This window comes from Mustela erminea, chromosome 8 (assembly GCF_009829155.1).
Source record: "Mustela erminea isolate mMusErm1 chromosome 8, mMusErm1.Pri, whole genome shotgun sequence".
NCBI classification, from domain to species: domain Eukaryota; kingdom Metazoa; phylum Chordata; class Mammalia; order Carnivora; family Mustelidae; genus Mustela; species Mustela erminea.
The window spans coordinates 111,020,625-111,033,131 of NC_045621.1; the positions used below are offsets into that span (position 1 = coordinate 111,020,625).

At 40.4% G+C, this 12,507-nt stretch overlaps 1 protein-coding gene across 7 annotated transcripts in view; it reads right to left on the bottom strand.

Annotated features, from left to right (window-relative positions):
• WDR33 (WD repeat domain 33) overlaps positions 1 to 12,507 on the bottom strand; it is a 124,479-nt gene that overhangs the window by 13,284 nt on the left and 98,688 nt on the right. For 6 of the 7 annotated variants that reach the window (XM_032354000.1, XM_032353999.1, XM_032354001.1 and 3 more), the window contains 9 exons: positions 10,804 to 10,930; positions 9,478 to 9,632; positions 9,309 to 9,387; positions 8,761 to 8,871; positions 8,312 to 8,406; positions 8,032 to 8,118; positions 5,337 to 5,476; positions 4,591 to 4,743; positions 2,183 to 3,271 (listed from right to left, as the gene is read on the bottom strand). In XM_032354000.1, coding sequence (XP_032209891.1) covers positions 2,183 to 3,271; positions 4,591 to 4,743; positions 5,337 to 5,476; positions 8,032 to 8,118; positions 8,312 to 8,406; positions 8,761 to 8,871; positions 9,309 to 9,387; positions 9,478 to 9,632; positions 10,804 to 10,930 — 2,036 coding nt within the window. Of the gene's footprint in view, positions 1 to 2,182; positions 3,272 to 4,590; positions 4,744 to 5,336; positions 5,477 to 8,031; positions 8,119 to 8,311; positions 8,407 to 8,760; positions 8,872 to 9,308; positions 9,388 to 9,477; positions 9,633 to 10,803; positions 10,931 to 12,507 lie in introns of those variants that run through there. The other variant, XR_004288323.1, reaches the window with a different exon arrangement.

Below are 12,507 nucleotides of genomic sequence, written 5' to 3' on the forward strand. Positions count from 1 at the left end.
TGAGTCACCTGTGATCCAGCTGGATCCCTTGGGTCCCTGCAGATACAAACCTCTTCTGTGTCTCCATGTTCTGGAACCCCAGACCTCATCCCAGCTTGTCTCTAAGATTATGTTTTTCTTAACCTAGCCATGTCTAAATTCTGAGTCTCCACACTGTCCAGTGACCTTGGATCAGGTCTCTTAACAAGGACATTTCTGGGGCACATGGGTGGCTCAGTGGGTTAAAGCCTCTGCCTTCGGCTCAGGTCATGATCCCGGAGTCCTGGCCCCGAATCAGGCTTTCTGCTCAGCGGGGAGCCTGCTTCCCCCTCTCTCTGTCTCTGCCTGCCTCTCTGCCTACTTGTGATCTCTGTCAAATAAATAAAATCTTTAAATAAAATTAAAAAAATACATTTCTTTACTTAAAAAAATGCACTTGGTAACTGGGCCTATTATAAAAATAGCAGAGTTTCAAAACCATCCATAGCAAAATGGCTTGCACATTCCAAACTAGCTACATGAAAGAGCAGCCTTGTTAGGACACCCAGCATTGTAGCTACAAATGACTATCATTAATTCAATACCTGTAATTTCTGTCTTCCTTTGGTTACTGTCCTCTTCGCCCAAGGACTGCTCTTATCAACATCTTTCATGCTATTACTTTAACACCAGAAAGCAATTCCTCTAAATTAAAGCAACTGAAACAACTGGCTTAAATAATTAGCCTTATCAAAGTGAAGAAGTCAGATTTCAGCACATAAAAAATAGGAGTAAAGATTTAATCAGTCAAAGCTTGAGATCTGAAATGTCCTATAATGCATCAACCTTTATACTCATTCTATAGGTCAACTAAATCTTTACAGCCATTGTGTTTTTCATGTATAATATCTTTTACTACTTAATATAATAAAAACTCTAACTGAATTGTCCCAGAAACTCAGGCCTATCCTCTTGAATCTGACATGTTTTTAATTTCAGTCATAACGTAACTAAAGTTCATCGCTGTTTTTGTCCTCCCAAAGAAAGCTATTCATTACTGTAAGGTTAGGGAACTGATACTGTACACATATACAAATGTTGTGTATTAATAAAACATACAACACTGCACATTTTAGGGCAGTTCAGGACAATAAACCTAGATTTATTCCTCTCATCATAAATTCTAAAAAATGTCCAACAGATTTTGGAAATAAACTCAACTACTCTTCACTGCTGTGACACTTGTAAGTCCTGGAAGATCTAGGGAAGAGTAATGCCTAACCTGCTTATTCTGCTGGTTATTTTAATTTGGTAAACCCAATGTCATCTTCACAGGACAGATTCTCAGAGGTGTTAGAAAAAGCAAAAACAGACTGTTGTTTATCACATGCAGCATATCCTCTCCAAACCCAGTGCTTCATACCCAAATAATGCTTCCAGACTATCAACCTCAGAAAAATATCAAAACCACAGAGCAAAGAGTGGTAAATCCATTCGTGCTAATGCAGTCTTTCTGTAATTCCCACACAAAACCTGAACCCTCCTCACACTACTTCTCAAGCACAAGCCCAGCAAATGGGTAATAAAACTCAGCTAACAAAAACAGAATCCTCAGAAAAGGGCCAAGACAATTTCTACAGAATTACTCCTTCCAGTGAATAAATTTACATGTGAGTGGAAAACAACTTGAACAGCATTTTGTCCAGGGGGTCACCATCTGAGAATGCACAATTCTGGATTCAGAGATCTCTAAAAGCATTCACTGAAATGAAAATAGTGAGATCAGAGTTTACCATACACTTGTGAGTTAAATACTCCATCCTATCTTAAAGAGTAGAGCCGGCAGGTGGATTAGCCCATGAAACCCCAGGCTACAAACTAAAGAGCCCAGGAAACGGGGATCTAACAGGCCTAGGGCCACCCCTGCTTCCTCCTCAGGGCCACAGCTCTTTTAGAGCCTGGGGACAATTATGAATGGTATTCAACTGAAAGTTGATCTTTTCTGGAATGATTTCTATTGAAAAGATTCATATTACAATATATTCAATGGTCTTGTTTACTCTCATTTCCTTCTTCAGCCATGATGCTGTTCTCAAGCCACTGTGACTACTTGAGAGACAGTGATACAAGCTGTGACTGCCTTCCACAGCATCTGGAAGTGCCACCTCCGTGCAGAGCTTATTTTCCCAATGTGCAATGCCTGTAAGTTAGAAATAAATAATACCTGATTGAAGGGGGCCCGGGGTCCATCACCTAGCAGAGCTGTTTTCTGTTGCTGGAATGGTATTGGCCCTTGAGATGGATGTGGCCCTCTTGCCGGGTTCTGCTGTCCCTGAGGTCCAGGGGGCCCTTGCATGCCACCCTGGGGTGGAGGCCCCAAAGAGCCCTGGGGCGGCCCCTGCTGACCCTGTGAGCCTGGAGGCCCTCGCAATTCCTGGGGGGGGCCCAGCATGGACCCTTGGGCTGGAGGCCCCTGCATGCCTCGCATCTCCTGAGGGCCTCGCATCTCCTGAGGGCCATGTCCCAGCAGTCCACTTGGAGGGTGAGGTCCTCGCATCTCTTGAGGCGGATGGCCCATCATCATCCCTTGGGGAGCAGGACCCTGATTTTCTCGGGGGCCTGGAGGACCCTGCATTCCTCTTGGATTCAATCCCATCAGAGGTCCCTGAGACACAGGACCCTGGATCCCTTGAGACCCTGGCCCACCTTGTATCCCATGAGGATGAGGAGGTCCTTGCATTCCTCTGGGACCAGGTGGTCCCTGCATACCTTGAGTACCAGGAGGCCCCTGAGGACCCAAGTGACCCTGGGGACCAGGTGGGCCTTGAGGGCCTATGTGACCTTGTGGGCCAGGTGGACCCTGAGGACCCATATGACCTTGAGGACCAGAATTACCCTGTGGTCCAGGTGGTCCTTGAGGTCCCAAAGGGCCATGAGGTCCAGGATGCCTCTGCATTCCTTGGGGCCCGTGCATGTCCTGAGGCCTTGGCAACCCCTGGGGCGGGCCCTGGGGCCCTTGTGGTCCCATGAATCCTTGTGGCCCCCCACCTCCCTGATGCAGCGGAGGACCTTGTGGCCCCATTTGTCCCTGGGGTCCAGGGGGTCTAAACTGTCCCTGTGGACCTGGAGGCCCCATTTGAGCCATGTTCATTGGCATCTGCTGAGATGGATGGGGCTGCTGAAAACCTTGAGGAATCTGAGACATTGGACCTTGTCCTGGAAAGGGCTGGGGTCCGAGGAGAGGGGTGCCAGATGAAGGAGGAGGCTGAATTTGCTCAGCCTGTTTCTGCGCAAGTCTTTCAATTTTAAGTTGCTGGAAAGAAAGGAAAAAAAAAATATTGGTAAATATACCAGACCCCTGAAGATGACATACTGCTATCATTTATTCCACTGGGGGAGCCTCAAGACAAACATAAGACATCAACCTTTCAACACTCCACAGTAACAAGAATTCATATAACATTCAGATATTCTGAGAGCACACAAACTTCCAGACTCACTCTAGATACCTTCTTATATTTTTAAAAAATATTTTATTTATTTATTTGGCAGAGAGAGAGAACACAAGCAGGGGAAGTGGCAAGCAGAGGTGGAGGGAGAAGCACGCTCCCCACTGGGCAGGGGAAGCCTGATATGGGACTTGATCCCAGGACCCCAGGATCATGAACTGACTGGAAGGAAGTCACTTAACCAACTAAGCCACCCCGGCTCTCTAGACTTCTTCTTTTTAAATACTGGGAAAACAGAAGTCAGGATTATTTATAATCATCTTATTACATTCAAAAATTTACTAATGTTTTCTCATTTTTGGTTAACTGTCAAAGGTGAAAAGAAATAAGAGCACACCACCTGCTCTAGAGTTGACAGAAAAATTATTTTATCTGTCAATAAATACATGAATCAAGTTAAAACTATGTTGGTTTTATCTTTCCTATTAAAAAATGTATATGAAGGGGACACCTGGGTGGCTCATTGGGTTAAAGCCTCTGCCTTCCGCTCAGGTCATGATCCCAAGGTCCTGGGATCGAGCCCCACATAGGGCTCTCTGCTCTGTAGGGAGTCTACTTCCTCCTCTCTCTCTCTCTCTCTCTCTGCCTGCCTCTCTGCCTACTTGTGATCTCTGTCTGTCAAATAAATAAATAAAATCTTAAAAAAAAAAATGTATATGAAGGAGAGACTGGGTGGCTCAGTAGGTTAAGTGTCTGACTCTTGATTTTGGCTCAGATCATGATCTCAGGATTGTGGGATCAAGTCCTGCATCAGGCTCTGTGCTCAGTATCAAGTCTGCTCCAGATTCTCTCTCTAACCTCTCCCACTGCCCCTCCCCCTGCTTGCTCACACTGATTCTCTCTCTCTCAAATAAATAAATCTTTTTTTTTAAATGTATATTTAACTTAGTTCTACTCACTGCTTGACTGATTTTGTTTTAAAAGTGTTAGAAACAGAATCCTTTCACACCTGAAACTATTATGAAATTGTATGTCAATTATAGAAAATTCGAAAAACATAAAGAAATGGTGGTGTTCATAAGACCCATCTGAGAAGCCCTTGCCTTCTCTGTAAGAGCGTATCAATAAAAAATATTATCACTATTTTCTTGGATCATCTTGAACCCTAAAGAGTATCACACACCTCCAGAAGCTGTGGGTTAGTATACTGTAATGTGGCCATTTCTTGCTCAATTTCTGCTTGTGTTTTCTTCTTCTCTTCCAATTTAATGTCCTCTTTTCTGTCATTCAGTACCTCATTTGGGGCAGGAATTGGAACTTTATTTTGCATCCAAGCCTTGGGAAAGAAGAGAATATTAAAATACACCCTAAGTATGTATATTACAGTGAGAGAATGAGAAAAACATTCTGTAATGTCACTAGCTCATTCCAACTTGCCAAATACAAGCCAGCCAAACTTGTATAGTCTTTATTTATAATGCTCCTTCCTATAACGAGAATGAGTCAGGAAAGCACAGTATCGGGTAGAAACTACTAACCTGAAAAACACTGTAAGATCTTACATGTTATTGAGAATGAAAAGCCTGCCCACCTCTTCAAAAGGGCACGTGTACTTTGTGTTGAGGGGACAAATAAAGCAAAAGACAGACAAATGAAGAAGAGAGTCAACATACTCTCTCTGCTCCATGCTTCTTCTCCTTCCTCTGATAGCTTGGACAATAAGAAGTAGGTGAGAAAAAAAGAAGAGCTACATGAATCATGACCAACTCAGCACTAACTGCAGAGCAGCAGATGGGAATCCTGTTGAAGAATACTCCAAAGAAGTCTGTGGTATAGAAATACTTTCCATAGATGAGACAATGCAAGAGGCACTCAAGAAGCAGAACCCCACAGTGCGTGGACAAGTTGGGACTGCTACTAGTTACTCACCTGCTGGAACTGAGCAGGAATAGGTTTTGCATAAGGAACTTTCTTCTGAGGAACTTTTTTCTGATCCTTTTGCATCACCTCCTCCATTCCCCAGTCCAAACCTGGAATCGTCATTTCAATTTCATTTGATTCATCTTTCCCTATAACCACAAAAAAAAAGCAGTTAGCCAAGGAAATGAGAGCAAATGGCCACGTCATCAATAAACACATTTTTGAACGGGGAAAAGCTGACAGCCTTCCCTTTGAGATCGGGAACACGACAAAGATGCCCACTCTCCACACTCTCATTCAACACAGTAGTAGAAGTCCTAGCAACAGCAATCAGACAACAAAAAGAAATAAAAAGTATTCAAATTGGCAATGAAGAAGTCAATGCTCTCTCTTTGCAGATGACATGATACTTTATATGGAAAACCTCAAAGACTCCACCCCCAAACTAGTAGTAATACAGCAATTCAGTAATGTGGCAGGATACAAAATCAATTGCTTTCTTATACACTAACAATGAAAATACAGAAAGGGAAATTAAAGAATCTATTCCATTTACTATAGAACCAAGAACCATAAGATAACCTGGGAATAAACCTAACCAAAGAGGTAAAGGAACTACAGAACATTCATGAAAGAAATTGAAGAAGACACAAAAAGATGGAAAAGCATTCCACGCTCATGGATAAGAAGAATAAACATTGATAAACTGTCTATACTGCCTAGAGCAATCTGTACTTTCATTCCTATCAAAAGTCCACCAGCATTTTTCAAAGAGCTGGAGCAAACAATCCTAAAATTTGTATGGGATCAGAAGAGACCCTGAATTGCTAAGGAAATGTTGAAAAAGAAAAACAAAACTGGGAGCATCACACTGCCTGATTTCAAGCTTTACTACAAAGCTGTGATCACTAAGATAGCATGGTGCTGGCACAAAAACAGACACACAGACCAGTGGAACAGAGTGAAGAGCCTAGATATGGACCCTCAACTCTATGGTCAAATAATCTTCGACAAAGCAGGAAAAAATATACAGTGGAAAAAAGACAGTCTCTTCAATAAATGGTGCTGGGATAATTGGACAGCTATGTGTAGAAGAATGAAACTCGACCATTCTCTCACACCATACACAAAGATAAACTCAAAATGGATTTTAAAAAAACCTCAAGATAAGGCAGGAATCTATCTGAATCCTAGAAGAGAACATAGGCAGTAACCTCTTTGACATCGGTTGCAGCAACTTCTTTCAAGATGTGTCTCCAAAGGCAAAGGAAACAAAAGTGAAAATTAACTTTTGGGACTTCATCAAGATCAAAAGCTTCTGCACAGCAAAGGAAACAGTCAACAAAACAAAGAGGTAACCCACAGAATGGCAGAAGATATTTATAAATAACAGTACAGACAAAGGGCTGATATACAAGATCTATAAAGAACTCAATTTGAACACACACAAAACAGATAATCACACATCAAAAAATGGGCAGAAGACATGAATAGACACCTCTCCAAAGAAGACATACAAATGGCTAACAAACACATGAAAAAATGTTCATTATTAGCCATTAGGAAAATTCAAATCAAAACCACATTGAGATACCACCTTACACCAGTTAGAATGGCCAAAATTAACAAGACAGTAAACAACAAGTGTTGGAGAGAATGTGGAGAAAGGGGAATCCTCTTACACTTTTGGTGGGAATGCAAGTGGGTGCAGCCACTTTGGAAACAGTGTGGAGATTCCTTAAGAAATTAAAAATAGAGCTTCCCTATGACCTGCAATTGCACTACTGGGTATTTACCCCAAAGATACAGATGTAGTGAAAAGAAGGGCCATCTGTACCCCGATGTTCATAGCAGCAATGGCCACGGTTGCCAAACTGTGGAAAGAACCAAGATGATCCTCAATGGACAAATGGATAAAAATGATGTGGTCCATATACACTATGGAGTATTATGCCTCCATCAGAAAGGATGAATCCCCAACTTTTGTACCAACATGAACGGGACTGGAAGAGATTATGCTGAGTGAAATAAGTCAAGCAGAGAGAGTCAATTATCATATGGTCTCACTTATTTGTGGAGCATAAGAAATAACACGGAGGACATGGGGAGATGGAGAGAAGTGAGTTGGGAGAAATTGGAGGGGAGATGAACCATGAGAGACTGTGGACTCTGAGAAACAAACAGGGTTTTGGGGGGAGGAGGTGGGGGGTTGGGTGAGCCTGGGGGTAGGTATTACGGAGGGCACGTATTGCATGGAGCACTGGGTGTGGTGCATAAACAATGAATTCTGGAACACTGAAAAGAAAAAAGAAAAAAAAAGAGAAAACCACATTTTTGAAAGAACAGACTTTAAATATGTAGTTTATATCACTTTTATCAACATGTCTCAACATAAACTATTTTGGCATTTTTAAAATAATCTAGTATCATGAAGGTAAGAAACAGGTCTACAAAAAAAAATTTTTTTTTTAACATTTTATTTATGTATTTGACAGACAAAGATCACAAGTAGGCAAAGAGGCAGAGAGAGAGAGAGGAGAGGAGGAAGCAGGCTCCCTGCAGAGCAGAGAGCCAGATGTGAGGCTCAATCCCAGGATCCTGGGATCATGACCTGAGCCGAAGGCAGAGGCTTTAACCTACTGAGCCACCCAGGCGCCTCCCAAAATTTTATAAAAATAAAACACATAGGTACAATGTCTCTTACCCATCTGCTCTTGTTCCATAGCTAATTTTAGTTGTTCTGGTATTCCCATTCCTGGAATTACTGCCAGGCTATTAGGTTCAAGGTCATCTATAAATAGGAATACATCTATTATCAACAGAGATTTTATAAACATAGTGGCCCAATAAATGAACACTTTATAAAAATAAAACCTTATCAATCAGTAAACTATGAAACTAAATTTAGTTTTATATAATCTTTTCCATAACACTTTAATAAGAGTATATCACATTTCAAAGAAGGATAAATATGTGAATCTTACCATATTCTACTCCATCTTCAGACATTCCAGGCAATAGGTTGAGATTATATCGATCTCGCATTTTATCACCTGGTCGGTTTCGGGTCCAGAATTTGCTGTCAAAATAAAAGTGATTGGAGGGGTAAGGGGAGGAGGACGGTTTCAGTATATTTCTGGGCACTTAAGAGTACCAAACAACCCACCAGTAAACATAACAAAGTTTTATAGTGACTTTCTTCTAAAAATTTAAGATGTCAAAATATTTTTTTAGTAAGAAGGCAAACCAAAATCCATGTAACAAAGTCATTCTCAATACATTATTTCTTATTATTACATACTTAACAATAAACCACTACATGTTCCTAGGAAGTTGGACTACAAATATATTAATCTATCAATAAATCTAAATCTTCATTTTCTGCTGCTCCATGAAGAGAGTAAGTCCTTGTTATTTCTTATAGAAAGCTTACCTAGTATGGTCATTTGAACCTGAGCAGAGAATATGTCCAAGAGGATGCCAAGCCAGACTCCAGATCATTCCTTCGTGGGCCATCTCCATCCCACCCACTTCCTTCTCTACCCTGTAATAGCATCACAGAAAGAAGTCTTTTCACAAAAGTTACGAAAAAGGAAGAAAAAAAAGGGACATTTTCTTTTGCTCTAACAAATGCTGGACATTTTCTTTTGCTTTGGTAAATCTACCAAAGCCTGTTACTTTGAATCTGGTCAGTTCCTTTGTATTCTTTTACTGAGGAGTATTTCAGAGGGAAAAGTGGTTGGAGAATGAATTCACCAATAAGAAACAAAGAAATCTGCTTTAATCTCCCTTAATGACTTCTAGATCTGAAAATAAAGGTGCTAATTTTTCTATTCCAAGCTGAGTTTACAGAATTGAAAACTGCAGGAAGTCTCTGATATAGGACATATGAACACTCAGGAAAAAGACATTATGTTTTACACTTTTAGGTGCTCTCTTCATAAAATATACAATTTCTTTACATGATAAGTTATCACATACCCCACATGCCAGAATAATAAAGAGCCATCGGACCCTCCACTGGCAAAAAGTCCTTCATGAACAGGATGCCAGGCCACAGCTGTGAAACAAAAACGTGGGCAAAGGCAAAACTGTTAGGATCTCAACAGACTACAGGTAATAGAATGAGAAGCATGCCACAACCACTGACCTGTGGCTTCTTTCTTATGACCTCGGAAGACTTGAAGCTCTTCTTTCAGGTTTCGGATATCAAAAAGTTTACAGAGGTGGTCACGTGATGCAGTGAGTAGCCAATTGCCATTGAGATTTAATTTCACTTCCATTACTGTGTTTTTATGGGCATGACTAGAAACAAAGTACCAAGAAAATAATCTGTCAGAATTCAAAACAAGGATAAATCGACACAACAGCCATTTTTGTTAAAAAGCACATGGGTCAAGACACAAGAGGTTGGGCCTCTTGGCAAGAGGTTTGGACATTATTTTTGTGGCTGACCTATTTCTTTCAAGTGTACTTTTAACATGATCTTGTTATGTTACAAGCTTTATTGCTTCTTAATGTCCATTATCTAAGTACAGTTTTCATTAACCAATGAAAACAGCAGCAGAGCTTCAACTGTATAGAAAAGCTTATCTGTAAAGCAGGGGAAGCACTTGAACACATAAATTAATATTCAATAAAGCTCATTAAATTTTCAAAATTCAGTGACACTCCTCTCATTAAGACAAACATTTAAAAAAGAGCACAGGATAGTTTGAGGGTTAATTTGAACTAAAAACACTACAAATCAAGGCCTACAAAATGCACATCTCCAAGGAGTCATAATGTGTCCTATTTGGTTGTGGCCACTGGAGTTATGTAACAAGGCAGCCTTGCTCCAACCAGCTCTGGATTTGGCTCACGTTCCAGTCCGAAGGACCAGGATGCAGGGGTGTGGTCAAAACACATGTTAATAATATGTTTATTTAACTATGAACAGTGACAGATAATAATAAAAAATAATCATGTAAAATATAATAATATAAAATATATATTGTAATATAAAATATAATAATAATAAGTAATTTTAAAAAGACAAAACTTTATTATGAGGCTGCATCGTAAGTAAGCACCTCAAACAGAAAATGAGAACTGATTCAAAACTGGGGGGAAATTTCCTCTACAAATAGATGTGGTAAGATGAAGAAGACTGGGCTGTATCTAGTAAGTAAGTGGGTGCCACCTTAGCTACATAGAGTGCCAAAATGTATCACAAGGACACCACAACCTAGGATAGTGAGAACCACCTTTTCTTCATCTTCATCCTTGCCCCACTCCCAGGGACACCCAAATTAAATTTAGATACACATGGAAGAACAAAAATCATATTTAATTAATAATTAGACCCTAGGTACAAGTTCATCTGTTGTGTACCCTAGTTTTTCATGAATACACAGGACGAGAGAAGGCTCAAAGTTAAAAAATACAGTCTTGTTCCCCTTTGTTTAGGGACCAAGGTGTGGTTCCTATCACTTACAGCGTTGCAAGACTCTGCCCAGTCTTGGGATCCCAGAACTTGATTGGCTGTTGACTATCTTTACTTCCTGAAACAACTAACCCTTTTGTTGGATGCCAGTCTACACATTTCACATCTGCACCATGCCCTGTTGGAAACAAGTAGAAATAAAACCTAATCAGTCATATATTTAAAGCAGCACTCCATTCTAATTTAAACCAAAGCAGACAAACTTATTAAACGTTTTGATCCTAGTACTCCATCACCTTAACCTTTTTTTCAAAAGAAGGAAAGGGAAGACTTTTGAATAGAGCAACCTCTTTTGAGGTCAAGATGCACAGGAACAGTTCCTCTTCTCAGGCAACTAAGCTCATCTTCTTGCCTACTTCTGGCTGGCCAAAGCTTTTTAGAAGCAGTGTCACTCAAGCCCCATATTTAAAGCTTATCATGTTTTTCTGGATGATCCTAATTACTAGGCACAATTCTTGTCATTCACTCTATAGTTTTCCCACTTTGAAGTAGTCCTTATAGATCAAAAGTCCTAAATTCAGGGCGCCTGGGTGGCTCAGTGGGTTAAGCCGCTGCCTTCGGCTCAGGTCATGATCTCAGGGTCCTGGGATCGAGTCCCACATTGGGATCTCTGCTCAGCAGGGAGCCTGCTTCCTCCTCTCTCTCTCTCTGCCTGCCTCTCTGCCTACTTGTGATCTCTCTCTGTCAAATAAATAAATAAAATCTTTAAAAAAAAAAAAAAAAGTCCTAAATTCAGGTTCACATGCCAGCGCTTTCTAGATGTGGCAGTAGGAAAAATATTCTATCTTTCTGATGGAATTCCATTTACTAAAATGAAAAAGGAGAAAAACAATTCCTGCTTCATTTACACTAGTGCTTACTAATATGTTAGGGCATGATGGAATATTTAAAATCATCACCTTTATAAATCCTCACAAAATCCTGAGGAAGGTATTATCATTTTATCTGTTTTACAAGTGAAGAAAAGAAACAGAAGGACTGCAGGGATTAAGTAAGACATCCTAGTTTCTAAAGCTAGTCAACAAGAACAGGAGCTGGAATCTGAACCTGATCTACAGGATTCCAGAAATAGTTCTCTCAATCACTGTGCTAACGCATAGGGTCACTTAACAAATGGAACACATTAACTGATACTAAAAATCACAAAAGTGAAAATCAGAACTTCTACAATTGAAAGAAATTAGTAACTAATTTTTGAAAAATCAGGGCTGTCCAGAAAAAGCCTCAGAAAGATTTTATATAGCAAATGCCCTACAATGCAGGTAAAAAGTGAGGTGAAGAGTATTTGAAACTGGTCCCTCTCCAACCAGGACCAAATCCAGCTTCTATGAAATCTGAGGTGGGAAGGAGGAAGGATATGGAAGAATAGCAAGAGAGGGAAGAAGGAAGAGTGAAGAGATGATTTTAGAGGCAATGGGAAGTGAATTTGCACCAATTCAGAAGGGGAGTAATTTGTTTCTCAAATAGGCATGGACTTAAGAAAAGACCCCATGCTGGCAAGTATGTAGGGAGATACCAACTGCCTGGACAACAGTTTGACCATGTGTGCCAAAGCATGAGAAACATGCCTATCCTACAACCTGAGAACCTCATACCTCAGAATTTATCCTGAGGAAATAACAAATGTCGAAAAAGATTTGCCTACACAAATGTTTAATGACAGTTTATTTTTAAATGCCTTGAATAGGAAACATA